The 25985-nt window shown below is 57.3% G+C and overlaps 1 protein-coding gene across 1 annotated transcript; it reads left to right on the top strand.

The window, feature by feature from the left end:
* The first annotated feature begins 328 nt into the window (after positions 1-328).
* Positions 329-25909, top strand: KCNQ4 (potassium voltage-gated channel subfamily Q member 4). Its single transcript, XM_063177713.1, has 15 exons — positions 329-882; positions 12500-12590; positions 13231-13357; positions 14258-14433; positions 15365-15490; positions 15560-15697; positions 15809-15904; positions 16803-16891; positions 17883-18038; positions 19729-19773; positions 21241-21470; positions 22637-22739; positions 22832-22963; positions 23063-23201; positions 24046-25909. The coding sequence occupies exons 1-15, from the start codon at positions 329-331 to the stop codon at positions 24262-24264; spliced, it is 2421 nt and encodes an 806-aa protein (XP_063033783.1). The 3' UTR covers positions 24265-25909.
* The last annotated feature ends 76 nt before the right edge of the window (positions 25910-25985 follow it).

The raw sequence follows: 25985 nt of genomic DNA on the forward strand, positions 1-25985 counted from the left end.
CCATTTGGGATGCGGTGTGGGGCGAAGCTGGGATGGGGTTTGGGATGCAACTCGGTGTGAGGCGCAGTTTGGGACGTGACTCCGTTCAGGATGAGGTACGGAATGAAGCTGGGATGGGGTTTGGGATGTGACTCGGTTCAGGATGAGCCATGGAATGAAGCTGGGATGGGGTTTGGGATGTGACTCGGTGTGGGGTGCGGTTCGGGATGCGGCTCGGTTCGGGATGAGGTACGGAATGAAGCTGGGGTGCGGTTCGGGATGCGGCTCGGTTCGGGATGCGCTTTGGGAAGCGTTTCAGTGCAGGGCGCAGTTTGGGACGAGCCGTGCGATGCGGGTCGGGATGCGGTGCCCCAGGATGACGCGCCAGGACCCTCCCCGTGCCCAGCACCGTCCCGTCCCCACCCCCGCCCCCTCCCCGGCGCTTTCCCCGCCCGCCCCGTCCGGCGGAGCCCCGGGGGCGGGGGCCAGGTACGGCGGGGCGGGCCGGCCGGCCGGGGGAGGGCCCGCGGGGAGCGGCGGGCAGCTAAAGGCAGGTGCCGGCCCCGAGAGCCGCCCCGGGCTGGCTCGGGGGTCCCGCGGCGGCCGGGGCCATGCGAGGGGCGGCGGCCTGAGCGGGGCGGCCATGGCCGGGGCGGCGGGCGGGGAGCGGCGGGCGGCGCTGACGGCGGTGCGGACCGAGGGCTCGGGGGGGACCCCCGGGGCGGGCAGCGGGACCCTCCCCCCCCTGCCGCCGCCGCCGCCGCCCCCTCCCCGCCGCCGGGGGCTCGGGGCCGCCCCCCGCCCCGCCGGGGCCCCGCGCTGCTGCCGCCGCCGCCTGCAGAACTGCCTGTACAACGTGCTGGAGCGGCCCCGCGGCTGGGCGTTCATCTACCACGTCTTCATGTGAGTACCGGGCACCGGCAGGGGGGCACGGGGAGGCGAACACCCGGGGCTGCGCGGGGAACGAGCACCGGGGGTACCGGTAGAGCCCCCCCGGCTCCAGCGCGAAGTTTCTCCGGGGCCGCCGGAGCCGGTTCCAGTCCCGGGATCCGCCGCCCGGGCTGGGTCCGTGTGTCCCGGTGCTGCCCCTATCCCGGTCCCGGTCCTGGGATCCGCCACCCGGGTGGGGTCCGTGGTGTCCCGGTGCTGCCCCGGTCCCGGTCCTGGGATCCGTCACCCGGGTTGGGTCCGTGGTGTCCCGGTGCCGCCCCTGCCCCGCAGCCGGTGCCGGCTCGGTGGCGGAGGGTCCCGGGCGAGGAGCTGAGCGCGTCCCCAAGGATGGGGCTCAACCCCCGGGATGGCCCCGAGACCCTTTCCGGTGTCACCGCGTCACCGTCCCGCTCTGCCGCTGTCCCTACCGGGGTCTCTGAGCATAGGGGGACACTGAAAGGCAGGGGGTGACAGCTCTGGGTGGCAGCGGGGACACTCTGCTGCCCCGTACCTGTAGCACGGCTGGGACAAGGCACAAGTGCCACCCCAGAGCCGTGTCCGGGGATCCTGTCCCCGCTGTACCCCCAGAGCTGCGCCCATTCCCGGCTCCCCGTGGATCCCCAGCCCTGGAAATCCCTCTCCGTGGCCACGGGGATGTTCCCAGGAGCGCACCTGCTCCTTCCCCTGCTCCGGGTGTTTTCCTGAGCTCTGCTCCAGCTTCCCTGGCTGGATCCGAGCATCCCACGGCTGCTGGCTCAGCTCAGGGCTCTGAACAGCTTCACCCGCTCGCGTTTGTTGCCTCGGGGGGCTGTGACAGCAGCCCCAACACACCTGGAGGCTGCAGGGACAGAGGGGGCTCCAATATTGGGATTGTCCCAAACCGGGAGCTGGGGACATGCTGGGACATCGCAGCCGTGGGGCAGGAGGTGCTTTCCCTCCTTGCCTGGCGTGTTCCAGGTGTGGGCACGGACAAAATTTTGCCTCTTTCCCTCTCCCCTGGAGCGGTGCCGCGGGGCTGCGCCGTTCCTGGGGTGCTGCGGGAGCCGGAGCTCGTTAAGAGGCAGGAAAATGGGTCTTGCCTAAGTTAGCACATCGAGCTGGCAGCGGGGATTTGTCACGGGAGGAAAGGGCACCTGGAGCTCCCCAGGGAGCCGGGACAACAGCCCGGGGCCCATTTGGAAACCACATCTACCTCCAGAATCCCTGCGTGGAAAATCCCACCTTGGGAAAAGCTTTTCCAGCAGGGAAAGGCGGCCAAAGCCCCTGGCAGGGCGGGCAGGGGGGATGGATGGCACACACACACGGCCTGGGGATGTGGAAGAACTGTGCCCTGCTCATCTTCCAGCTGGGATATTCACCTCGAGCATCCTCCACCAGTCTGAGCCTTTTTTACCCCAAAAATAACAACGTGGCACGAGCGGCCCCATTTGCAGAGCCTCCCCTGCCAGGGCGGGCAGTGGGCATGGATGGCACACACAAACCCATGGCATGTGGAAAAGCTGTGCCCCTGCTCATCTCCCAGCTGGGATATCCACCCCTGAGCATCCTTCACCAGTTTGAGCCTTTTTTACCCCAAAAAAGCCACCTGGCACAAGCAGCTTCATTTGTAGAACCCCCCAAGCCCTCCCAGTCCCTCCCCTGCCAGGGCGGGCAGTGGGCATGGATGGCACACTCACCTCCATGGAATATGGAAGAGCTGTGCCCACTGCTCATCTCCCAGCTGGGATATCCACCCCTGAGCATCCTTCACCAGTTTGAACCTTTTTTACCCCAAAAAAGCCACCTGGCACAAGCAGCTTCATTTGTAGAACCCCCCAAGCCCTCCCAGTGCCTCCCCTGCCAGGGCGGGCAGTGGGCATGGATGGCACACACAAACCCCATGGGATGTGGAAAATCTGTGCCCCCTGCTCATCTCCCAGCTGGGATATCCACCCCTGAGCATCCTTCATCAGTCTGAGCCTTTTTTACCCCAAAAACACCAACATGTCACAAGCGGCCTCATTTACAGAGCCCCAGTCCGTTCCCTGGCAGGGCGAGCAGTGGGCATGGATGGCACACACAAACCCCACGGGATGTGGAAGAGCTGTGCCCCCTGCCCATCCACCCCTGAGCATCCTCCACCAGTTTGCGCCTTTTTTACCCTAAAAATAACAACGTGGGACGAGCGGCCCCATTTGCAGAGCCTCCCCAGTCCCTCCCCTGCCACCCCAGCGTGCCTGGCCCCATCTCCCGGGCTCTGGGCTTCGTTCCACAAGATGTGCAGCAGCAGCAGCAGCAGCCAAACGTCTCCAGCCTTTGCTGAGGAGGTTTTTGTTCACTCGCTCGCTCAATTTTAGGCAGCTGCAGGGCAGAGTCCTGCCAGGGACCCCCCGAATCCTGTGGGAAGACGCCGCGGTGGGTGCAAGGTGCAGACATCTGTTCTGCGAAGCCTCTCCCGTAATGCTGCTCATTTCTGGCTCCTTCCAAGTTTTTTTTTTCTTGGGTTTTTTTTCCTCTCTCTCTCTCTCTCGCGGCAGATGGGAGCTGCGAAGCTGTTGCAGCGGCTCTGAAGTTGTCGGGCGATGATTTGTGCGCCGCAATCGCTGGGTTTTAACAAAAGAGGAGGAAGGTGTTACCCCCTCCTCTTCCTCCCCTGAGAGGCATGGGAGGGGATGGAGCCTCCAGCCCGAGGTTGGGGCAGCGCTGGTGGCACAAACCGGTCCAAACGCTGGTGGCACAAATGGAGCCCCAGTGGCACAAACGGAGCCCCAGTGGCACAAACCCATCCCCAGCGCTGGTGGCACAAAGCGGTCCCCAGAGTTGGTGCACAAACCGGTCCCCTGTGCTGGTGACACAAACCAACCCCATCCCCAGTGCTGGTGGCACAAACCAGTCCCCCAGCTCTGGGGACACAAACGAACCCCATCCCCAGTGCTGATGGCACAAACAGGTCCCCAGCTCTGGTGGCACAAACCCGTCCCCAGCTCTGGTGCACAAACCGAGCCCCAGTGGCACAAACCCATCCCCAGCGCTGCCTCCCCGGCCGGGCTGGCTCCGGGACAGGGCTGGGAGCTGCTGAAATGGAAATCCCCGCTGAGAGGTGACGCTCATCCCTCCCAGCAGCGCGGCCGAGCCCATCGCGTTTATTGACCCGCTCCAGCCTCTTTCTGTCTCGGCGAATTGATCCCAAATCTTCTGCCAGCACCTGCTCTGGGCTCCGTGGTTTGGTCACTGAATCATTTCTGCGGCAGCTCTGCCCTGGTGGGGGGGGGGGGGGTTAGGAGGGATTGGAGGCACTTTTGGGATCTGGTGGGTGTCCCCAGTGTCCCCATGCACAGGAAGGGGGTGGTGAGGACATGGGGGCCCGTGCAGGTGGAAATCCGAGTGCTGAGGTGCCCCCAGTCCCTCCAGACCATGCAGGGAGGCTCAGCCCGGCCTCACCAAGCCGAGCCTGGAATGAGAACTCGCAGCCCTGGAGCTTACGGAGCAAATCCGGGAGGGAGCCCAGAGCGTTAACCAGAGGCTTTAGAGCCAGGAGGCGAAATAAGAACTTCCCTTTTCCAATCTCCTCCTCCTTAGCAGGCGCTTCCCTGCTCCCGGCAAAGCTTGGCACGGGCACAGCTGCGTGCCCGTGGGCAGGGGCTGCCCTGCCAGGGGGTTTCTGCACCCTGGAGCTGCTCCATGAATTTTTTCCGGGTGCCCAACTCTATTTATTCCCAATGTGGTTTGTCCCTGCCCACCCTCCAGCCCCCCAAATTCGCGGGGTCTGCTGGTGCCCACGGTTATGAAACGGCACCAGCAGCTGGGCTCAGCGCTTTTGGCGCTCCTGGAGGAGCATTTTCATGCAGAACAGCTTCACCTGGAGCAAATTAGGGAAGCCTGAGCCAGCAGCAAGCACCGGGAACAGCCGCAATCCCCTGCCTGGAGCAGCATCCCCTGTGCCAGGCCCAGCTCCCTGCGCTGCTCTTGGGTTTATTTCCCACCTGGGAGAGGAATTTTCGTGGTTGTTGGGGTTTGTTTCCCACCTGGGAGAGGAATTTCCCTGGTTGTTGGGGTTTATTTTCATGTGTGAGAGGAATTTCCCTTGGTTTTGGGATTTACTTCCCGTTTGATAGAGGAATTTCCCTGGTTCTTGGGGTTTATTTCCCATCTGGGAGAGGAATTTCCCTGGTTGTTTGATTTATTTCCCACCCAGGAGAGGAATTTCCCTGGTTTTGGGGTTTATTTCCCATCTGGAAGAGGAATTTCCCTGGTTGTTGGGGTTTATTTTCACGAGTGAGAGGAATTTTCCTTGGTTTTGGATTTACTTCCCATTTGATAGAGGAATTTCCCTGGTTCTTGGGGTTTATTTCCCATCTGGGAGAGGAATTTCCCTGGTTGTTTGATTTATTTCCCACCCAGGAGAGGAATTTCCCTGGTTTTGGGTTTATTTCCATCTGGAAGAGGAATTTCCCTGGTTGTTTGATTTATTTCCCATCTGGGAGAGGAATTTCCCTGCTTTTAGGGTTTATTTCCCACCTGGAAGAGGAATTTCCCTGGTTCTTCCAGCACTGTTGGAGAACCAGAAAACCCCCCTGCCATGCTGGCAGTGCCACCACAGCCAGTGCCCAGCCCTTGCCAACACCCCCAGGGCAATTCCTAAGCCTGGAGGCTGGCATGGATTGCAGGAAAATCCTTCCATCCCTGCTCAGTGCTGAGTCCCCAGCGCCTGCTTGGAAAAACCTCTTGAATTAACTCTCAAACTCTTGAATTTAACTCTCAGCCCTTCCACCTCTTCGAATTTAGCTCGTTGAAGGTTTTTTAACCTCCTGAATTTAACTCTTCAACCTCTCCTAAACTCCTGAATTTAACTCTACAACCTCTCTTAAACTTTAAGTTTAACTTTCAACTATTCTGACTATTTAAATTTAGCTCGTTGAAGGTTTTTAACCTCTTGAATTTAACTCTTCAGCCTCTCTTAAACTCTTGAATTTAACTCTTCAACCTTTCTTAAACTCTTGAATTTAACTCTTCAGCCTCTCTTAAATTCCTGAATTTAACTCCTCAGCCTCTCCAAAACTCCTGAATTTAATTCTTCAACCTCTCTAAAACTCTTCAATTTAACTCTTCAACCTCTCTAAAACTCTTGAATTAACCCTTCAGCCCCTCTAAAACTCTTGAATTTAACCCTTCAGCCTCTCTAAAACTCTTGAATTTAACTCTCCAGCCTCTCTCAAACTATTGAGTTTAACTCTCCACCCTTCCGCCTCTTAAATTTAGCTCGTCGGAGGTTTTTAACTCGCTGTCCCCCAGCTGGGTGGTGGCACGGCCACCCCAGAGGGGCTCAGGCTGTGCCCCAGGGCCACCTTCAGCCGGGGCTGAAACGGGAGCTGCCCCAGGGGCAGTGCCAGCGGCAGGAGAAGCCGGCACAGCACTTTCCCCAGCCCCATGTGGTGTCACCAGGGCATAAAATTAAGCGACTTCGGCGCAACATGAAACGATGCATTGATTTTTCCTTCTGTTTTTTTTTTTTTTCCTTTTTCCCTCTTCCTGCTCCCGCCAGACCCCCTAGGTTGGCACAGGAGGTGCCAGTTGGCACCCCAGAGGGTGATGCTGGAGAGTTTTTGCTTCTTTGTCGCCCTCATTTGATCCCAAACCTCCCCTCCACCCTTTGAGGGTCCAACTTTGGGGCCACCCACACCCTTGCGCCCCAAATGTCCCCGCAGGCGCTGGCAGAGGGTGACAGCCCCGATCTCTCTCTCTCTGCTGGTTGCCTCAGAAAACTCTCTGGCTCCTTCCCCCCCCTCTCCAGCCCGCTCCTTGCCAGATGATCCAAGAGCAAAAACTATCCCGGCCGCTGCGTGTGAGCGCCTTGGCACGGCCGCGGGAGCCTTGTGACCTCCCCGCGGGCACGGGGGGTGCCACCAGCCGCGCCCTCCTCCCGAAACACGCCGGGGTTTAGGGCTGGAGTGTTCCGTGGGTGCTGCCGTGGGGTAGGGGAGAGGATTCGTGTCCTGGCTTTGCTTGCAGCGCTCCCCGGGATGATGGGGACATGCCGCGCTGCCTTTCCTCTGGGGCTGTGGGGACTCTGAGAGCAGCACCCTCCTGATAACAGCTGTGATAACATCTGGGGGGACTGGGGACACCCAGTGCTGCCTCTGCTGGGACTGTGGGGCTCTGGGAACATCACCCTCCTGATAACAGCTCTGATAACAGCTCGAGGGGCATCCCGTGCTGCCTTTTCCCTGGGACTTTGGGAGCATCATCCTCCTGATAACAGCTCTGATAACATCTCGGGGGGCTGGGGACATCCAGTGCTGCCTTTTCCCTGGGATCTGGGAGCAGCACCCTCCTGATAACAGTTCTGATAACAGCTCGAGGGGCTTCCCGTGCTGCCTTTTCCCTGGGACTTTGGGAGCATCACCCTCCTGATAACAGCTCTGATAACATCTGGGGGGACATCCCGTGCTGCTTCTCCACTGGGGCTGTGGGGCTCTGGGAGCAGCACCCTCCTGATAAGAGCTCTGATAACATTTCGGGGGACATCCCGTGCTGCCTCTGTGCTGGGGCTATGGGGCTCTAGAAGCAGAACCTTCCTGATAACAGCTCTGATAACATCTGGGGGGACATCCCGTGCTTCCTCTCCACTAGGGCTAAGGGATTCTGAGAGCAGCACCCTCCTGATAACAGCTCTGATAACATCTCGAGGGGCATCCAGTGCTGCCTCTGCTCTGGGGCTGTGGGGTTCTGAGAGCAGCACCCTCCTGATAATCGCCTTGGGGGACATCCCTGGGGCTTTTGTGAGCATCACCCTCCTGATAACAGCTCTGATAACATCTCGGGGTACCTCCCGTGCTGCCTCTTCCCTGGGGTTCTGGGAGCATCACCCTCCTGATAACAGCTCTGATAAGGCCTCGGGGCCGCGCTCTGAGCGTGTGCCGGGCTCTGCTGCGCTTCTCCCCATGGGGAAACACTCCCGGAGCTTTTGTGCTTCCCTTCTGGGCGGCGTGGGCCGCTCCGTGCCATGGTTACGGGCGCAAACAGGGCCCGGTTATTTATATCCCCCCGCTCCACCTCTCCTGCAGGGCTGCGGGGCCGAGGGACGGGGATTTATGCCTTGTGCTGTTTATCCAGCTGCAGACCGAGCTGAACCTCGCGGCCAGGGGAGCCGGGAGGGTGAAACGGCACCGCCGTCCCTGCTGGAGCTGTGCGCGGGCAGTTTTTGGGTCAAATCCCGAGTTTCCAGCGGTGGCACAGCTGGAGGGTAGGGTTTAGGCGCTGTGATGGTGCCAGGGAAGGGATCTGTGCCTTTCTGGAGCCGGCCGAGCTGTTTGTCCTGCGGGGGATGGTGTTTGTCTTGCCTGAGTTATCGCTGCCTGTGCCCCTGCCCGGGGCGAGGGCAAAGCAGGGAAGCGACAGCCCTGCCAGGGCCGGTGCCACCCTCGTGCCAACCCCGGGGGTTTGGGGAAGCGGGACCAGGACAGGGCCAGTTCCACCCCCGTGCCAGTCCCGGGACAGGGCTGGTGTCACCCCCGTGACAATCCAGGGCAGAGGGCAAAGCAATGACAAGGAAAGCCCTGCCAGGGTCGGTGCCACCCCTGTGCCAGTCTCAAGGGTCTGGGCGGAGCAGGGACCAGGACAGCCCTGCCAGGGTCGGTGCCATCCCCGTGCCAGTCCCAGGGTTTTGGGAAAGCAGGGACCGGGACAGCCCTGCCAGTGCTGGTGGCATCCCTGTGGCAACCCCGGGGGTTTGGGCAGAGCAGGGTCAGGGACAGCTCTGCCAGTGCTGGTGTCACCCCCATGCCAGTCCTGGGTTGAGGTCAAAGTGGGACTGGGACAGCCCTGATGGGGTCGGTGCCATCCCCGTGCCAAGCCCAGGGATTTGGGAAAGTGGGGACCAGGACAGACATGCCAGGGCCGGTGTCACCCCCTTGCCAGTCCTGTGTTGAGGGCAAAGTGCCACCAGGACAGCCCTGCGAGGGTTGGTGCCACCCCCATGCCAATCCTGGGGTGAGGACAAAGCGGGGACCGGGACAGCTCTGCCAGGGCTGGTGCCACCCCTGTGCCAATCCCGGGGATTTGGGGATGAGTCCTGGGATTCCCACCCCACAAACTCCAAGGATCCCACTCCTCTGTGTCATCCCAGGCTGTTTTGGGGTGCAGCCCCTTTGCCCAGCGGTGTTTTGGGCACACTGGGAGCCAAGTGGTGCCCGCCTGCCCATGCAGGGAGCCCGACTTGGCCCTGGTTCCCCTGAGCTCAGCAACTTTCCCCGCTCACCTGTTCCCGGGCCGGCTCGGGCGGCAGCAGATGGCAGAGCCCACCCTAATGAAGATTAATGGAGGAGATTTCGCCTTCCCCGCCGGGTTTTCATTATTGTTTTGGGGAGGTTTCGCTGCTCCTGCTGGGTCCTGTCCCTGTGTCCATGCTGGGAAAAGGGGGGGATCCCATGGAGAGGGGGCTGGAGGTGGGGATTTTATTTGGGAGAGGTGAAGAACCAGCTCAGCCTCTGCTCTGGGGACGCTCTGGAGCTCCTGTCCCCCTCTCTCTGCCCCATCCCCGTTCCCCTTCCGGCATTCCTGGCTTTTCCAGCTCCTCTTGGAGGGTGGGAAGAGCAGCGAGCTGGGATGGGAGCTGGTCCCCAGGGGGGTTTGGGAAAATGGGGATCAGGACAGTCTTGCCAGGGCTGGTGCCACCCTCATACCAATCCTGGGGATTTGGGAAAGTGGGGATCAGGACAGCCCTGCTAGGGCCAGTGTCATCCCCATGCCAGTGCCATGGCAAGGGCAGAGTAGGGACAGGGACAGCCCTGTGAGAGTTGGTGCCACCCTCGTGCCAATCCCAGCTTGAGGGCAAAGCGGGACAGGGACTGCCCTGCCAGGGCTGGTGCCATCCCCATGCCAATCCTGGGCTGAGGGCAAATTGGGACTAGGACTGCCCTGATGGGGGTGGTGCCACCCGCAGAGATTTGGGAAAGTGGGGATCAGGACAGCCCTGCCAGGGCCAGTGTCATCCCCATGCCAGTCCCATGGCAAGGGCAGAGTAGGGACAAGGACAGCCCTGCAAGAGTGGGTGCCACCCTCGTGCCAATTCTGGGTTGAAGACAAATTGGGACTAGGACTGCCCTGATGGGGTTGGTGCCATCCCCATGCCAATCCTGGGTTGAGGGCAAATTGGGGCTAGGACTGCCCTGATGGGGTTGGTGCCACCCTCATGCCAACCCAGGGGTTTGGGAAAGCAGAGCTCAAGATCACCCTGCCAGGGCTGGTGCCACCCGCAGAGATTTGGGAAAGTGGGGGACCAGGACAGTCCTGCCAGGGCCAGTGCAGGGCTGAGGGTGTAAAACCCTCCTGGGTGTTTGGTACAGCAGAATTCCTGCCCAGGAGGGACGGGGCATGCTGGTTCCTGGCTCCCCTCGCTGCCTTCAGCCATCTGACCCTCCCCTAAGCCGCTTAAGCGCCGCCGGCAGCCGGGATGGGGCGTTTGCCCGGGCTTTGCGCGTTAATTCCTAGCAGGTGATGCCTTCCCAGAAAGTTCCTTTCCCAGCCAGCCCCGTGGGGCCTCTCCTGCCTGGATCCTTCCCCAGATCCCACAGGATGCTGCTGGGAGGTTTCCCCCATCCCATCCCATCCCATCCCATCCCATCCCATCCCATCCCATCCCATCCCATCCCATCCCATCCCATCCCATCCCATCCCATCCCATCCCATCCCATCCCCGTGGTGCTCCAGAGCCAGGGCCTACCACAGCAAAGTCCCCACGTGTGCGTGAGGCAAGGGGCACAAATCTTGCTTTGCACAAGGGGCACAAATCTTTCGCAGCCCGCGAGATTTCTGCCTTCTCCTCTGCTTTGTGCTTGGCTGCCCGTGTAATTGCCTGCTAAATCCCGCCTGGATAATCTTTTCTTGCTGATGATGCACCAAGCTCTGAGCTCTGAGCTGTGTTTTGCTCCTCCTGGCACCTCCTGCCCGTGCCACGGGGGTGCTGCTGCTCCCTGTGGGGTTTCACTCCAGAACTGCTGTGCTGGAGGAAAAAAAAAACCCCAATTAATAATTCAGAGGGAGAAGGAGCTGGCTCCAACCTTCTGCCTTGCCTGGGAGAGCAGCAGTGCAGGGAGGACAGGGTGGTGACACGGCTGTGACACCCCTGGCTCCGGCTCTGCCTCCTCCCTGCTCTGCATCCAGCCCTTCTCCCATTCCTGAGGGGTTTTTGGCTGTCAGTCCCACCTCCAGCAGCATTTTGGGGAAAAGGACCCAGAAAAGGTCCCATTTAGGCTGTGCCACCCTCACGGCCCTCATGCCAGGGGTGGGTTTGGCAGCCCCCAGCCCCACACGGGGCTGTGGTGTCAGTGGGGGGTGTCCCGGATGGTCTCACTGAGGGACACGGAGCATTGTCCCCTCTCTGCTGTGTCCCCTGGTGCCTTCCCAGTGCCACTGGGACAGCTGGGACAGGATTCGCCCCTCTGATGGCTCAGGCAGCTGGTTCTGCCCAAAAATCCCATCAACATCAACAACATAGAGAGGTGGGAACGTCCTCCTGAGGGGGAAATGAGCCCCCCACAGCCCCTGGATTAATTGAGGAGATTTCTCCTTCCCCGTTGGGTTTTCATTGTTGTTTTGGGGAGGTTCCATCCAGCGCTGGTGGCCCCTGGGCATTGTCACCATGAGAACAAAGCCATGGGGCTGAGATGGGTGCCACCAAGGTGCCAGGGCCACCAGGGCTCAGTGCCAGTGCCACCCAGGGTGGTGTGACCATGGTCCCTGGTGTGCCATTGTCCCCAGTGCCACCCAGGGTGGTGTGACCATGGTCCCTGGTGTGCCATTGTCCCCAGTGCCACCCAGGGTGGTGTGCCCATGGTCCCTGGTGTGCCCATGGTCCCTGGTGCCACCCATTGCGGTGTGCCCGTGGTTCCTGGTGCCATCCCAGAGCAATGTGCCCATGGTCCCCGGTGCCACCCAGCCCGGCGTGCCCATGGTCCCTGATGCCATCCTAGCGCAGTGGTGACGGAGCAGCGAGTGGCCCTTTGTGTCACGTGGGCCGGTGGCACAAGCCCTCCGCTTTCCTTTTTTAGAATCGCTGGATCAGGGGAAAAAAATGTATTTTTGGAGGTTTCATTTGTTCCAGCTTCAGAGTTGACTTTCTTTTTTTTTTATCTTTTTTTTTTTTTAATTTTAATTCCCCTCCTTACTTTAAATGGGCCAAAGCCCCTCGTGCCTGAGCACCCAGGGAGGAGCAGCCTCGGAGCTGTTCCTGGGGACTTTTCCCCTGGGTTGACACTTTCCTGATGCTGCTGGCATGTCCCCACAGTGGCAGTGATGCTGGGGACAGTCCTAAGCAGCTCTGCTGCCCTTCCTGCAGCACCAGAACCCTGCACAGTGCCAGACCCCCCGTGTCCCTCCCTGCCTTTAATTAAGAAGCTGCAGGGCTGCGCCAGAGCTGGCGCCGAGCCCCACGGCAGCTCCTGGGCTCCCCAAAGGCTCCATGCCACCATCTAGAGGCAAAACCTGTCCCCAGTGGCTCTGCCACGACCTGGGGAGTTCTTGACTGGGGGTTCATGCTGTGAGAGGGGGATAGAACTGTGGGCTGGGGTCCCCTGGCTGTGCCTGTGCCCCCACTGACACTTTGTGCTTCCAGATTCCTCCTCGTCTTCAGCTGCCTGGTGCTGTCCGTCTTCTCCACCATCCAGGAGCACCAGAAATTGGCCAACGAGTGCCTCTTCATCTTGGTGAGCGATGCAGGAGCTCGGATTCCCTTTCCCCACTTTAGATCCTAAAGAAATTGGGTAAAATGGCGGACAGAACCCCTGTGACCTCATCACGAGTGGCTGATGGCCCGATGGCACCGCGGGGGTGGCCTGGCCGTGGGCGTCACCAGGGCCCATCCCACCATTGTCTCTCCATCCCACCATTGTCTCTCCATCCCACCATTGTCCCAATCCGTGCGAAAACCGCTGGAGCAGGCAGGGCACGAGGGGCTAAAAAAGGCAACTTTCCCCCAAACTGTCACAAAGAGCTGACGCAGGGACTTCTCCCGAGTGACGGAGACTAAATTGGGAAGGTCCTTGTGACTTTTCCTGCGAGTAAGCAGAACGGGGGCTTGTTTGTGCGAGAGGTAGGAGGACAATGCTGACAGAGGAGGAAAAGGACCCAGCTCGGGGTGAGGAGGAGAGCAGCAATTCCCTCACAGCCCCGGCAGCTCCGTCTCATCACCCTCATCCCTCGGGGCAGCTCCGCCGGCCTTGCTGCGGCCACCCCATGCCGCGCTCAGCCAAATTCACTTTTCCCCATCAAATCTGAGCCCTTCACTCTCCCTACGCCCCTTTTTTCCCCTTTTTTTCCCCTTTTTCACCTTTTTCCCCCCAACAGGAGTTTGTGATGATCGTGGTGTTCGGCATGGAGTACATCATCCGCGTGTGGGCCGCCGGCTGCTGCTGCCGCTACCGCGGCTGGCGCGGGCGCTTCCGCTTCGCCAGGAAACCCTTCTGCGTGATAGGTACCAAAACAAAAAAAATCATTTCCATTGGGTTTGGGTGTCACATTAAAGGTGGTGTTTGAGGCTCTAAGGATTGGAGATGTCCTAGTTGCTGGCAGCTTTAGTTTTGGAGAAATGCAGCAAAGTTTGCCAATTTCGAGCTTGGCACCACACGGTCTGCCAATGGGAGTGGTCACAAACAGAGGCAATTTTCCATGGGGAAAAGAAGTGATTTCCTCAGGGTTTGGGTATCAGATTAAAGGTGGTGTTTGGGGCTCTAAGGATTGGAGAGGTCCTAGCTGCTGGCTGCTTTAGTTTTGGAGAAATCCAGCAAAGTTTGCCAGTTTCAAGCTTGGCACTGCCCTTGTTGGCGAGGACAAGTGGTTGTAAATGGAGGCCATTTTCCATGGGAAAAAGAAATCTTTTCCCCAGGGTCTGGGTATCAGATGAAAGGTGGTGTTTGGGGCTGTAAGGACTTGCTGGGTCCTAGTTGCTGGCAGCTTAAGTTTTAGAGAAATCCAGGAAATTTTGCCAATTTTGAGCTTGGCACCACACGGTCTGCCAGGGTGAGTGGCCACAAACAGAGGCAATTTTCCATGGGGAAAAGAGTCATTACCCCAGAATCAGGGTACCAGATTAAAGGTGGTGTTTGGGGCTCTAAGGACTTGCTGGGTCCTGGCTGCTGGCAGCTTTAGTTTTGGAGAAATCCAGAAAAGTTGGCAAATTTCTAGCTTGGCACCACCCTGTCAGTGAGGACAAGTGGTCGCAAATGCGAACGGAGGCCATTTTCCATGGGAAACACGACAACTTCACAATAATAAATCAACAATACAACACATTACCACAACATGACAACTTTGATTTTTATGGGCCGAATTCAGGACAACCCCCAGCGTCCCCTGAGCCTGTTTGTCCCCTCAGATTTCATCGTCTTCATCGCCTCGGTGGCCGTCATCGCCGCGGGCACGCAGGGCAACATCTTTGCCACGTCGGCGCTGCGCAGCATGCGCTTCCTGCAGATCCTGCGCATGGTGCGCATGGACCGCCGTGGTGGCACCTGGAAGCTGCTGGGCTCCGTCGTCTACGCCCACAGCAAGGTGAGCACAACTGTAAAATATTGTTGTTACCAATATTGCAGACTTTTGGCTGGTTGGGTGTGTGGTGTTTCACCCCACAGACACCTTTGGCTGGTTCGATGTGGTGTTTCACCCCACAGACACTTTGGGCCGGCTGGGTGTGTGGTGTTCACCCCACAGACACTTTGGGCTGGCTGGGTGTGTGGAGTTTCACCCCACAGACACTTTGGGCTGGCTGGGTGTGTGGTGTTTCACCCCACAGACACTTTGGGCTGGCTGGGTGTGTGGTGTTTCACCCCACAGACACTTTGGGCTGGCTGGGTGCTGCAGCTGGGCCCATGGGGACAAGTCCAGGCCTGCAGGAGCTCTGGTGGTGCTGGGATGGAACTTCCCCCCATAACAGGGGCTGCTCCTCAGGTTTCCCTCTGCCAGAGAAACTTTAAGGCGCTGGTGAAGGAAAGGAGTCAGTTCTGATGGAGGGTTTGGATGCAGAGCTTTATTCTGGCCCACAGGCCTCTGAATGCAGCACCAGCTCCAACAGAACTCCCTGAGCCCGTGGTTGCTGCTCCTTTGAACCCGGGGAGAGGGGCAGGGAAGGGGCAGGGAGCCACCAAGCAGGGACAGGAGGGGAGGGACAAAGGGACAAAGGACACCTGGATGGCCCAATGCCCCCCAGGGGTAGAGGGCATCCTTTGAATCTGCCAATCACTCTGTGCCCTTCTGGAATGCCAGGACTGAGAGACAGTGCTGGGAGGGGAATGGAGAGGTGACTGACACACCTGTGATATAACATAAACTTATAAACATAAACATAAAATTCAGTGCAATATAAAGACCACTCAGCGCAAATCTCCAATCTAGCCAGCACAAAACAAACAACTAAAGAACAATTTAGCGCAATACAGCAAAAAACCACCCAGGGACACCCCCTGAGCCTCACCATGCCCCTCAGGAGCTCATCACCGCCTGGTACATCGGCTTCCTGGTGCTCATCTTCGCCTCCTTCCTCGTCTACCTGGCCGAGAAGGACGCCAACGTGCAGTTCGCCACCTACGCCGATTCCCTGTGGTGGGGCACGGTAAGCTCGGCCCCCGCGGCTCCCCGGGGACAGGAGGGGACGGGGCCGTGCTGGGGGAGCGCCCTGCAGGCCCCCCACTGCTGTGCCCCCGGGCAGGTCACCCTGACCACCATCGGCTACGGAGACAAAGCGCCGCAGACGTGGCTGGGCCGGATGCTGGCGGCCGGATTCGCCCTGCTCGGCATCTCCTTCTTCGCCCTGCCCGCTGTGAGTAGGGCTGGGAGAGGCTCAAAATAGGGGGGGAAAAGGGGTACAGCACCCTCTGTGTGGGGTCCAGGCTGTGGTGGCACTCATGGCTCTGTCCCCTCCTGTCCCCAGGGGATCCTGGGCTCCGGATTCGCCCTCAAGGTGCAGGAGCAGCATCGGCAGAAGCACTTTGAGAAGAGGAGGACTCCAGCGGCCAACCTGATCCAGGTGAGGCAGGCTGGGCCTGTCCCACCCCAGCCCTTCCCAGGAATGCTTTGCTGTCCCCTCCTCTGCTCTACCCATCCAAACTCCCAGCCTCACACCCAGCAGTGTGACCGTGTGCACAGGAGTCTGAGAGTGAGGGAAGAGACGAGGATCTGACTCCGTGTTTCAGAAGGCTTTTATTATTTATTATTTTATTTTATATTTTATTATAAATTTTATTTATTTTTAATAATTTTATTATTTATTTTTAAATTATTTTATTATGTATTTTATTATTTATTTTATTATTTATTTATTTATTTATTTATTTTTAATTGTGTTATTATTCATTTTGGGTTTTTTAGTTAGGCATTTATCGTTTTATAATAAAATAACATAGAAATTATTTTATATATTATATTATATTATATTATATTATATTATATTATATTATATTATATTATATTATATTATATTATATTATATTATATTATATTAATTGTATTTTTATATATATATATATATATATATATTCTATTAAAACTATACTAAAATAATAGAAGAAAGGATTTCATCAGAAGGCTGGCTAAGAATAGAAAAAGAAGGAATGATAACAAAAGCTTGTGTCTTGGACAGAGAGCCCGAGCCAGCTGACTGTGACTGGCCATTAATTAGAAACAACATGAGACCAATCCCAGATTTACCTGTTGCATTCCACAGCAGCAGATAATCAATGTTTACATTTTGTTCCTGAGGCCTTTCGGCTTCTCAGGAGGAAAAATCCTAAGGAAAGGACTTTGTCATAAAAGATGCCTGTGACACAGCACCGACATTCTGCGGGCTGGTCAGGATGGATGGAGGGGTCCAGGAGGGTTCTCCCATCCCCATTAACCCCAATTCCCACCAATCTCACTCCCTGCAGGCTGCCTGGCGCCTGTACTCCACCGATGCCAGCCGGGGGTACCTGACGGCCACCTGGTGTTACTACGACAGCCTCCTGCCCGCCTTCAGGTATGCCTTCAGGGAGGGGGTGAGGGCTGGGGGCTCCCGGGGGTCCCCATGGGGATGAACAGCCTGGGAAACCAGGAGGGACCTTGTGGAACCCCCAGGAGCTCGGTGGGGTCGAGCAGCACCGACACCTTCCCAGGACGGGAGTCTGCTGAAGGAGCCTCCTTCACCCTCATCATCCTCACAGCGCCCATCCCATCCCCTCTCACTCCATCCATAGCCTTCCTCCAGCAGCACAGGGAATGGGGAGGCACCTCGGGAACCCCACGGTTGTGGTGGTGGAGCTGCAGCAGGACAGGAGCTGGTTCCAGGTGTGGGCACGGGGGGATCCCATGTCTCGTTCCTGCAGCATGTCCCTCCTGTGATCCCTGGGATTTTTGCACTGTGGATGGGTCAAAGGCTTCCCAAAGGTTTTTTCCAGATCCTGAGGGTTTCCCACATCCCTGTGAGCATCCCTGCCCTCCTGCCTGCCCTGCTCTGGCCAGGTGACAACTCCATCCCTCTGTCCCACTCTCACTTTTTCCAAAGGCCACAGCCCTGAGTCCCAGCTTCCCCAGCATCACCCCAGATCCTGGGGATCTCCGGGGGCTCTGCTGCCCCTCCTGCAGTGCCAGGAGCAGTGCAATTCACACAGAGCCAGATTCCATCCCTGCTGGGTCTGAGCCTTCCCCTTCTGGCTGGAGCCCAGGATCTGATGGTGACAGATCCGTGTCCCCACCCCATCCCAGATTTGTCCTTCCCTGATCCATCCCCCTCAGCACATCCAACCCTTCCTTCTGTTCAATCCCTTCCCAGGACCCTTCCCCAGCCCCATCGCCCCTCAATTAAGAAACAATCTTTTGAACAAAAATGCTGATTTTTTTTCTTTTGTTTTGCTCCAGTTTTGCTTTGGTTTGCACTCAGAAGGACCCAGCGCTGCTCAGCCTCGCTTTGCCGGTTTCGTTTGCTTTGAAAATTTTAATTTCTCCCCGTTTTTATTCCACCCCGACCTCAGAGAGCTGGTCCTTATATTTGAGCATTTGCACCGGGTCCGCAACGGAGGATTTAGGAACTCAGAGGTGAAAAAATGGCCTGAGAGAGCCCCACCACCCTATCACTGCTTCACCCCCGCCCAGAAAAGCTTCAGCCTGGCCATGTGTGCAGGGGAAAGGTAGGAGGGGGCAGCCCCCGTGTTCTCCCTCCTCTCTGCTCTGTCTGCTCTGCTCCTCTGTGCCCTCCTGAGATGTCACTGTCACTGCCAGGCAAGAACAAGTCTAGACTTCTTCACTTTTCGGTCTTGAAGTTGTTTATTAATGAAATTATTTTATATATATATATATATATATATATATGTATATATATATAAAATAGAAATATTTAATTAAATTATTAATTTACCTGAAACAATTCATTAAATTATTAATTTTTAAATTTATTAATTATTTATTATTAAATTATTTTTTTTTTCTGCCCAGCTGAGATCTGCTCAGCAGGGCAGCCACAGGCACTCTGACCACCCGTGAGGTGGTGTTTTCTTTTTATACTATTTATAATATATATTTATATATATATTATATATATAAATATATATTTATATATAAATATATATTTATAGTATATATAAAGATATATTTATACTATTTATATATATATATAATATAACATATTTACACTTAATTCCCAATACCTATCACCTATGTTAGACAGTGCACCTCTACTCTAAACCAATCCCAAAGTGCCAACACCACTGCAGAAAATGGAGAAGAAGAAGAAGAAGAAGAAAGGCTGGACACGCCCAAGTTCCTCCATCTTGTCCCCATAACCCCCATACCAAAAATCCTAAAATCTACATTTTCACCCTGTGATTATTTTGTTATTATACTATTCAAAGCTGTGTGGCTTTCAGGTCCTCATACAAAGCTGGTAACTTGCTCCAGGGGTCACAATCAAATCCCCAGGTGTTCTGGGCTGTGTGCCAGGGTCTCTGAACCCCCCAGCGGGGTCCTTGGCAACTTTGGACACCCAGAGGGGTGCGCTGAGTTCTGACACCTAGCTCCATTCCAGCTCCAGGAGGAGCAGATTTGATCCCAGGGGATGCTCTGGGCTGTTTTACCTTTGTGGGGTCACCTCGCTGCCCTCTCCATGTGGGACAGGGCAACTGAGAGTGGCAGGAAACCCCTTGGCAAGGGCAGTGGTGCCATCCTGGCAGGATGGAGCCCCAGGAAAGAGCAAATCCCAGAGCCTGGGGCTGGGAAGGGCTCCTGGACCCCATGAGTAGAGAAGGGAGGGCTTGAGGCTGCCCTGCTGCTGCTGGTGGCGGCTGCTGTGCACCGTGTCCCTTGTCCCCTCTCCCTGAAGAGGAGACCCCAGTGTGCCACCCCCAGGACACCTCCAGGGTTAGGTGGGGAGAGGCCCCGTGCCTCAGTTTCCCCTGTGATGCCGCACCAGCAGGGCTGAGTGTGCAGGTGTGGGGATGAGCAGCACCTGCACCTGCTTGGGATGAGCAGCACCTGGTCCATAATCCAACGGTTTTAGGAGCCGCTCATCTTGGTGCAAATCCAAGTGGAAACAACGGACCTCTCACTAGTCCTAAACACATTCATACTCTTAACCCTAGTAGCCCTCTGCACCAGCACCTGCTCCCCCAGGTGAGTTCGGGGCTTGGGGTCTCCTCCCTGGGCTCTGTGACCAACCAGGACCTAGCAGAGGAAGGACCAAACCCTCCTCAGGGGTCTGAGCCTGCCCATCTCCCCCACCTCTCATAACATCTCATCTTCTCTCTCTCCTCCCTCTCCCGCTCACCTTCCTCCTCCTCCTCCTCCTCCTTCCTCCTCCTCCCCATCCCTTCATCCTCCCCCAAGCTGGAATGAGGAGGACGCGCAGCCCCACAGGTGTTTACGCCTCAGGTAACGCTCGGGAGCCCCCACCGCTGTCCCTCTGCTCGGGGACTGTCCCCAAATCCTTCTGGCAGGGCCGAGACGGCGCCCAGGTGTTTATGCAGGACCTACACGAGCATCCTGTCCTCGGGGCGGTGGCATCAGCGGTGGCCCCGGGGCTGATTCTCTTTTCTCCTGTGTCTCTGCCCTGCCCCTCCAGCCCCATCTTTAGTGGTAAGAGGAGGCTCTTGCAGACGTGGGGCACGTGGAGAAGGAGGTACCGTGTGCTGCTGAGAGCCTCGGGATGCATGGATGCACCCTCGGGATGCAGCCCTGCCTGCGTGCCTGCAGCATGGACAGGACTGGGACCGAGGCACAGGGGGTGGAGGCACAATTGGGGGTCCCTCCGAGGGCAGGGAGGTTGTGCATGGCCTGGGCTGAGCTGTCCCACTCTCCCTTACTGCCTCAGTTTCCTCGTTGTAATGCGGATGAGAATGGGTTGGCGGCAACCATATCTTGGATAAATCCCATAAATCCCAGCTGTGTGCTGCAGCCTGATTGCTGGGACACAGCCCTTCCCAGCCTGAGAATGTGTGGCAGCCCCACCTGCCAGCACGGGGAAGGGCTGGGAGCCCTGTGCCCTGCCAGGACCTTGCCTGTGTCCCTGCCAGGACCCTGCCTGTATCCCTGCCAGGACCCTGCCTGTATCTCTGCCTCTATTCCTGCCAGGACCTTGCCTGTGTCCCTGCCTGTATCCCTGCCAGGACCCTGCCTGTATCTCTGCCTCTATTCCTGCCAGGACCCTGCCTCTATCCCTGCCTGTATCCCTGCGTGTTTCCCTGCATGTTTCCCTGCCAGGACCTTGCCTAGATCCCTGCCTGAATCCCTGCCTGTATCCCTGCCACGACTCTGCCTGTATCCCTGCCAGGACCATCCCCAAACCCCTCGGTTTCATGGATCCTGTCCTGCAGAGGGTGTGGGATTCACTCCGTGCCCTCCCCAGCTTTAGGGTCCTTCCCTGTGCGTCCCCTTGAGCTGCATTTGGGGTCTCTCATCGTGTAAAATCTGGGGGTTTTGAGTAGGTCCTGCATAAACAATGCCTGGTGTTCCCCCCTAACCCAAAACTGCAGCTGGGTTTGGGAGCAGAACTCGCAGTAGGGCAGCAGCAGAGCCTGGAGGAGGAGGAGGAGGATGAAGCAGCTTGGCTGGGTTTGGAGGGATGGAGCAGGAGCAGAGCTCTGCTCAGCTCAGCTCAGTGTCCCCTGCTGCTACATCCATCTGTCCCCTCTCTCCCTGTCTGTCACCTCCTTTCTCTGCTCTCGGGACCAAAAAAAAAGGGATTTAAAGAAAAAACCTCAGACCTGCCCAGCAGGAACCACCTGCTCCTGGTGCCCATCACCTTTCAGGGGCTCTCTGTGAGCTCAGCATGGCCACCCCCACCTCAAACAAGGTCCCTGTCCCCGTCCCCATCGCCCTGACGCCGCTGTCCCCGCGCAGCAACAAGATGGGCATCAAGGAGCGGATGCGGCTGAGCAGCTCTCAGCGCCAGGGCAGCCGCGGCCGGCAGCATCAGCAGCAGCACCTGGGGCCGCCCCTGCACCGCTCCCCCAGCCCCGAGGACGTGGCCGAAGCCTCCAGCCCCACCAAGGTGCAGAAAAGCTGGAGCTTCAACGACCGCACGCGGTTCCGAGCGTCGCTGAGGCTCAAACCGCGGACGCCCACCGAGGGTGAGTGTCTTGGTTTGGGAAAAGGAGGCTGCTAAGGAAGGCAGGAGCCTCCCCTGAAATGGAGAATGTAAACCCTCCCCACGCCTCCAAATTGCTATAAATTTTAAATTAAGGGGCTCTCAGGCAAAAAATATGGGAGAAGGAAATAACAGTTCTTTAATAGGGAAAAGAAAAAAAAAAGGATAAAATAAACAATGCAGTGAACTAAACCAACACTGCCAGAGTCAGAACACAGCCTGACACCCTGTGGGTCAGGCTGGTGGCAGCAGTGCCATTGGAATTGTGGCTCAGCCCTCCTGCAGTGTCAGAGCTGGTTCTGCTGGAGCAGAGATCCTGGAGAAAGGTGCAGTCTCTGCCTCTGAAGATCCAGGGGCAGAGGCAGCTGCTGTTCCTCTGGGCAATCCAGTGCAGAAGCCGTGCTGGTGTTCCAGAATCTCCAGATTATATCCGGGTAGCAATGTTTGAAATCTCCAGAGTATATCCAGGTGGGAATGTCTGAAATCTCCAGATTATATCCAGGTAGGAATGCTTGAAATCTCAGATTGTATCCAGGTAGGAATGTTTGAAATCTCCAGATTATATCCGGGTAGGAATGTTTGAAATCTCAGATTGTATCCAGGTAGGAATGTTTGAAATCTCAGATTATATCCAGGTAGGAATGTCTGAAATCTCCAGATTATATCTGAGTAGGAATGTCTGAAATCTCCAGATTATATCCAGGTAGGAATGTTTGAAATCTCAGATTATATCCAGGTAGGAATGTCTGAAATCTCCAGATTATATCTGAGTAGGAATGTCTGAAATCTCCAGATTATATCCAGGTAGGAATGTTTGAAATCTCAGATTGTATCCGGGTAGGAATGCTTGGCTCCTCCCCCTGGGCTCACATCTCCCAATGGGATGCTGTAGTTCTTATCAGCCATGCAGGGACATTCCATAGCTGTTATCAGCAGGGGTCCCCTCCCGAGCGAGGAGTGATTGTGGTCACTCAAAGAGAGAGAAAAAGCAAACTGCCCACTTGACAAAGGTAATCTGCCATACAGATGGCAATGGAAAACAACTTGCATTGCAATCTTCAACAGTGAGCCCCTGGGGGACACTGAGGGGGCTGCAGGGTTGGGGACAGCCCTGGGGCTGTGCCATCTGCCCCCTCTTGTCACCCACAGCTGACTGCCCGCCAGAGGACAGCGGTGAGGAGAGGAGCTCCCCCTGCGAGCTGACCTTTGAGGACATCATGCCGGCAGTGAAGACCCTCATCAGGGCTGTCAGGTGAGGCTGTCCCCTCCCATGTCCCCAAGCGTGCCCAGAGCCCCCCACCCCGGCCACCCCTCTTCGTGCTTCCACCCCCGCTGTCCCTGCAGGATCCTGAAGTTCCTGGTGGCCAAGAGGAAGTTCAAGGAGACCTTGCGTCCCTACGACGTCAAGGACGTCATCGAGCAGTACTCGGCCGGACACCTGGACATGCTGGGCAGGATCAAGAGCCTGCAGACGCGGTGAGGTGCCCTGCAGGTGGCCCTGGGGCATTCCCTGGTGGGGTCCCAAGCCCTTGGGAGTGATGGGTTGGCTCTGCCTCTTCCTTCCCTCTGTTCCAGCGTGGACCAGATCGTGGGCAGGGACCGGGCGCTCCCAGCGGACAAGAAGGTTCGGGAGAAGGGCGAGAAGCCGGCGCTGGAGGCAGAGCTGGTGGACGAGCTCAGCATGATGGGGCGCGTGGTCAAAGTGGAGCGGCAGGTCAGGAGGGGACACCCAGCAGTGTCACCGTCCCTTGGGAGGGACAGCTGAGCCTCCCACCACCCCTCCCATGGGGGTGGGCCCGGCTGAGCCGGGGGTTACTGAGGGATTTCTGTAATTCTCAGCCATCCCCTACATTGGACAAACACTAGTCGAATGAGCCTGAGGCGGGTTCTCTGTCGACAACCCTACACTAACTCAATCCTTTGCCCTTCATTTCCTCCTCCCATTCATCATCGTAGGCCTCACACTCGTCCATCTCACCTTCCTCCATGAAACAGGCTCAAATAACCCCCTCAGACTGCGACAAAATCCCCTTCCACCCATACTAAACCATTAAAGACATTCTAGGGTTCGTACTGATACTTTCCTTACTCATCCCCCTGGCCCTATTCTCCCCCAACTTCTTGGGTGACCCAGAAAACTTTAACACCACCTAACCCATTAGTCACTCCTCCACACATCAAACCCGAATGATTCTTCCTATTTGCCATCCTCTGATCCATTCCTGTCACTAAAGGACACGAAAGAACACAAGCTCACACCACTGTTCTCAAGGTGAAGAGAAAGGGAAGTTTATTTTCTGACTCCAACATTTATAGTGACAGTGGATTGGAGGGTGACAGCGCCACCTCTCCGATGACACTGGTCAAACCAACAGCCCATCAACTTTCTCCTCCTCTATAAAGAAACGCAAAACAATGAGTTATTCACAGAAAGCGTGTGAGAAAGTTCACTCCGAGAATGTCAACATCACGAGGCTTAGAAAATCTTAAAAAATTCAAGGTAACAAACAAACCAGGAGGCGTCCTAGCCCTATCTGCCTCCATCCTCGTCCCTGCAGGTGCAATCCATCGAGCACAAGCTGGACCTGCTGCTCGGCCTCTACTCGCAGTGCCTGCGCAAGGGCTCCAGCAACTCCTTCATCCTGGCCGCGGTGCGGGCGCCGCCCGGCGAGCCCGACGTCACCTCGGACTATCACAGCCCCGCGGAGCACGAGGACATCTCGGCGTCCGCGCAGACCCTCAGCAGCTCCAGGTCGGCCAGCGCCAACATGGACTGAGCAGGAGGCGGCAGGATGGGGTGATGGGGACGGAGGGGCGTTGTCCCTTCGTTGTCACCTCGCTGTCCCCTCACGGTGTTACTTGAACCGAGTCTTCCTCTGCGGGGACACGGCTGCAGCAGGGTGCCTGTGGCACTGGGGCGTGGCCAGCCCAGGCTCCTGGGGCGTTCCTGAGATGTTCCTGGGGTTCTCCTGGGGATATTCCTGAGGATGCTCCTGGGGATGTTCCTGGGGTGCTCCTGGGACGTTCCTAGGTTGCTCCTGGGGATGTTTCTGGGATGTTCCTGAGATATTTCTGGGATATTTCTGGAATGTTCCTGGGACATTCCTGAGATGCTCCTGGGGATGCTCCTGGGGACATTCCTGGGATGCTCCTGGGGACGTTCCTGGGACATTCCTGGGACGTTCCTGGGGACATTCCTGGGGACGTTCCTGGGACGTTCCTGGGACGCTCCGAGAATATTCCTGGGATGTTCCTGAGATGCTCCTGGGGTGCTCCTGGCTTCCTGTAGGATGATGCCCCTGCAGCTCTGGGGTCCTGGGTGCTCCCCAGCTGTAGTGGGGATGCTCAGGGCTGGCCCCATCCCCTGGGGTTTGGTTTGAAGCCCATCCCCAGCCCTCAGGACAGGTCCTGCGTGGTCCCCCAGAGCTGAGCCGGGGCCACCACCAGCTATGCAAGGTCCCATCTCCCTCTCGCTGCCAGTGCAGGGGTGTGGGGACACGACCCAGGGTGGTTTTACCCGTGTCACTGGGGGTCCCCAGTGTGGGGAGCAGGGGACTGTCCCCCCCTGTCCAGGCTGCACCTCTCCAGAAGCACAGCAGAGCCTTCTGCCTGCCCGTGCATGCTCCCAGGGCAATATATATATATAGATTATATATATATTTATATTTATGCAATAATGTCTTAATATGCAACACCCCTGGGAAAAGCAACCCGAGGGGCCATAGGCAATAAGCAACCCCCTGCCAGCTCCCAGGCCTGGACTGTGCTGCCCTGGAGGCCCTGAGAGCTCAGGGAAGGGGGAAATCTCCACCCCAGGGTGGCCCTGGAGCCAGGAAGCTGAGCAGGGGACAGCGCTGTCCCCAAGGAGTGTCCCAGCCCCTGCTCCTGCTTAGGGGATTCCCTCCCGGCTGGGTCCTGCCGTGCTCAGTTTGTCCCTGTCACCAACAGCAGAGCCACCACAGCCCCGCGCTGTCCCAGTGCCAACGCTGGGGCTGTGCCAAAGTGGCACCAGGAGGGCTCGGTGGTCACCCCACAGCGCCAGGACCTGTCCTGGGCTGCTCCCACCGCTCCCCCTCTCTGGTTTGGCACAGTGGGGTTCGCTCCAGGTTCTCTGCTCCGGGCACTGGGGACTCCCGACCCTGCTCGTCCCCTCTCCCATCAGTGCATGCAGCCAGCGCGGGCCGTGCCAGGGCTGCTCGAACCCCCAAATCCCGGGGGTGCCCGGGCGGTGCCACAGCGGGGCACAGCGCTGGGCGAGGTGCATGTGACAGCTTTGCAGGAATTGCAGGAATTTTAACCCTTTAGAACCCCCCTGCCCGGGCTGGCTGGTCCCCGCAGAGCCCCCCCAGAGCCAGCGGTAGTTACCTCACTTGATTAACTTATTAATTTATTTGTTTCATTAAAATTTGGAGTAGAGGCTGACGCCTGCTGCTGTCTGTCTCCCGAGAGGTGGCACTGCGGCCCTGTCACCGAGCTGCGGACAGGGGACACAAATGAC

The sequence above is a fragment of the Melospiza melodia genome, chromosome 27 (assembly GCF_035770615.1).
Source record: "Melospiza melodia melodia isolate bMelMel2 chromosome 27, bMelMel2.pri, whole genome shotgun sequence".
Taxonomy (NCBI): Eukaryota; Metazoa; Chordata; class Aves; order Passeriformes; family Passerellidae; genus Melospiza; species Melospiza melodia.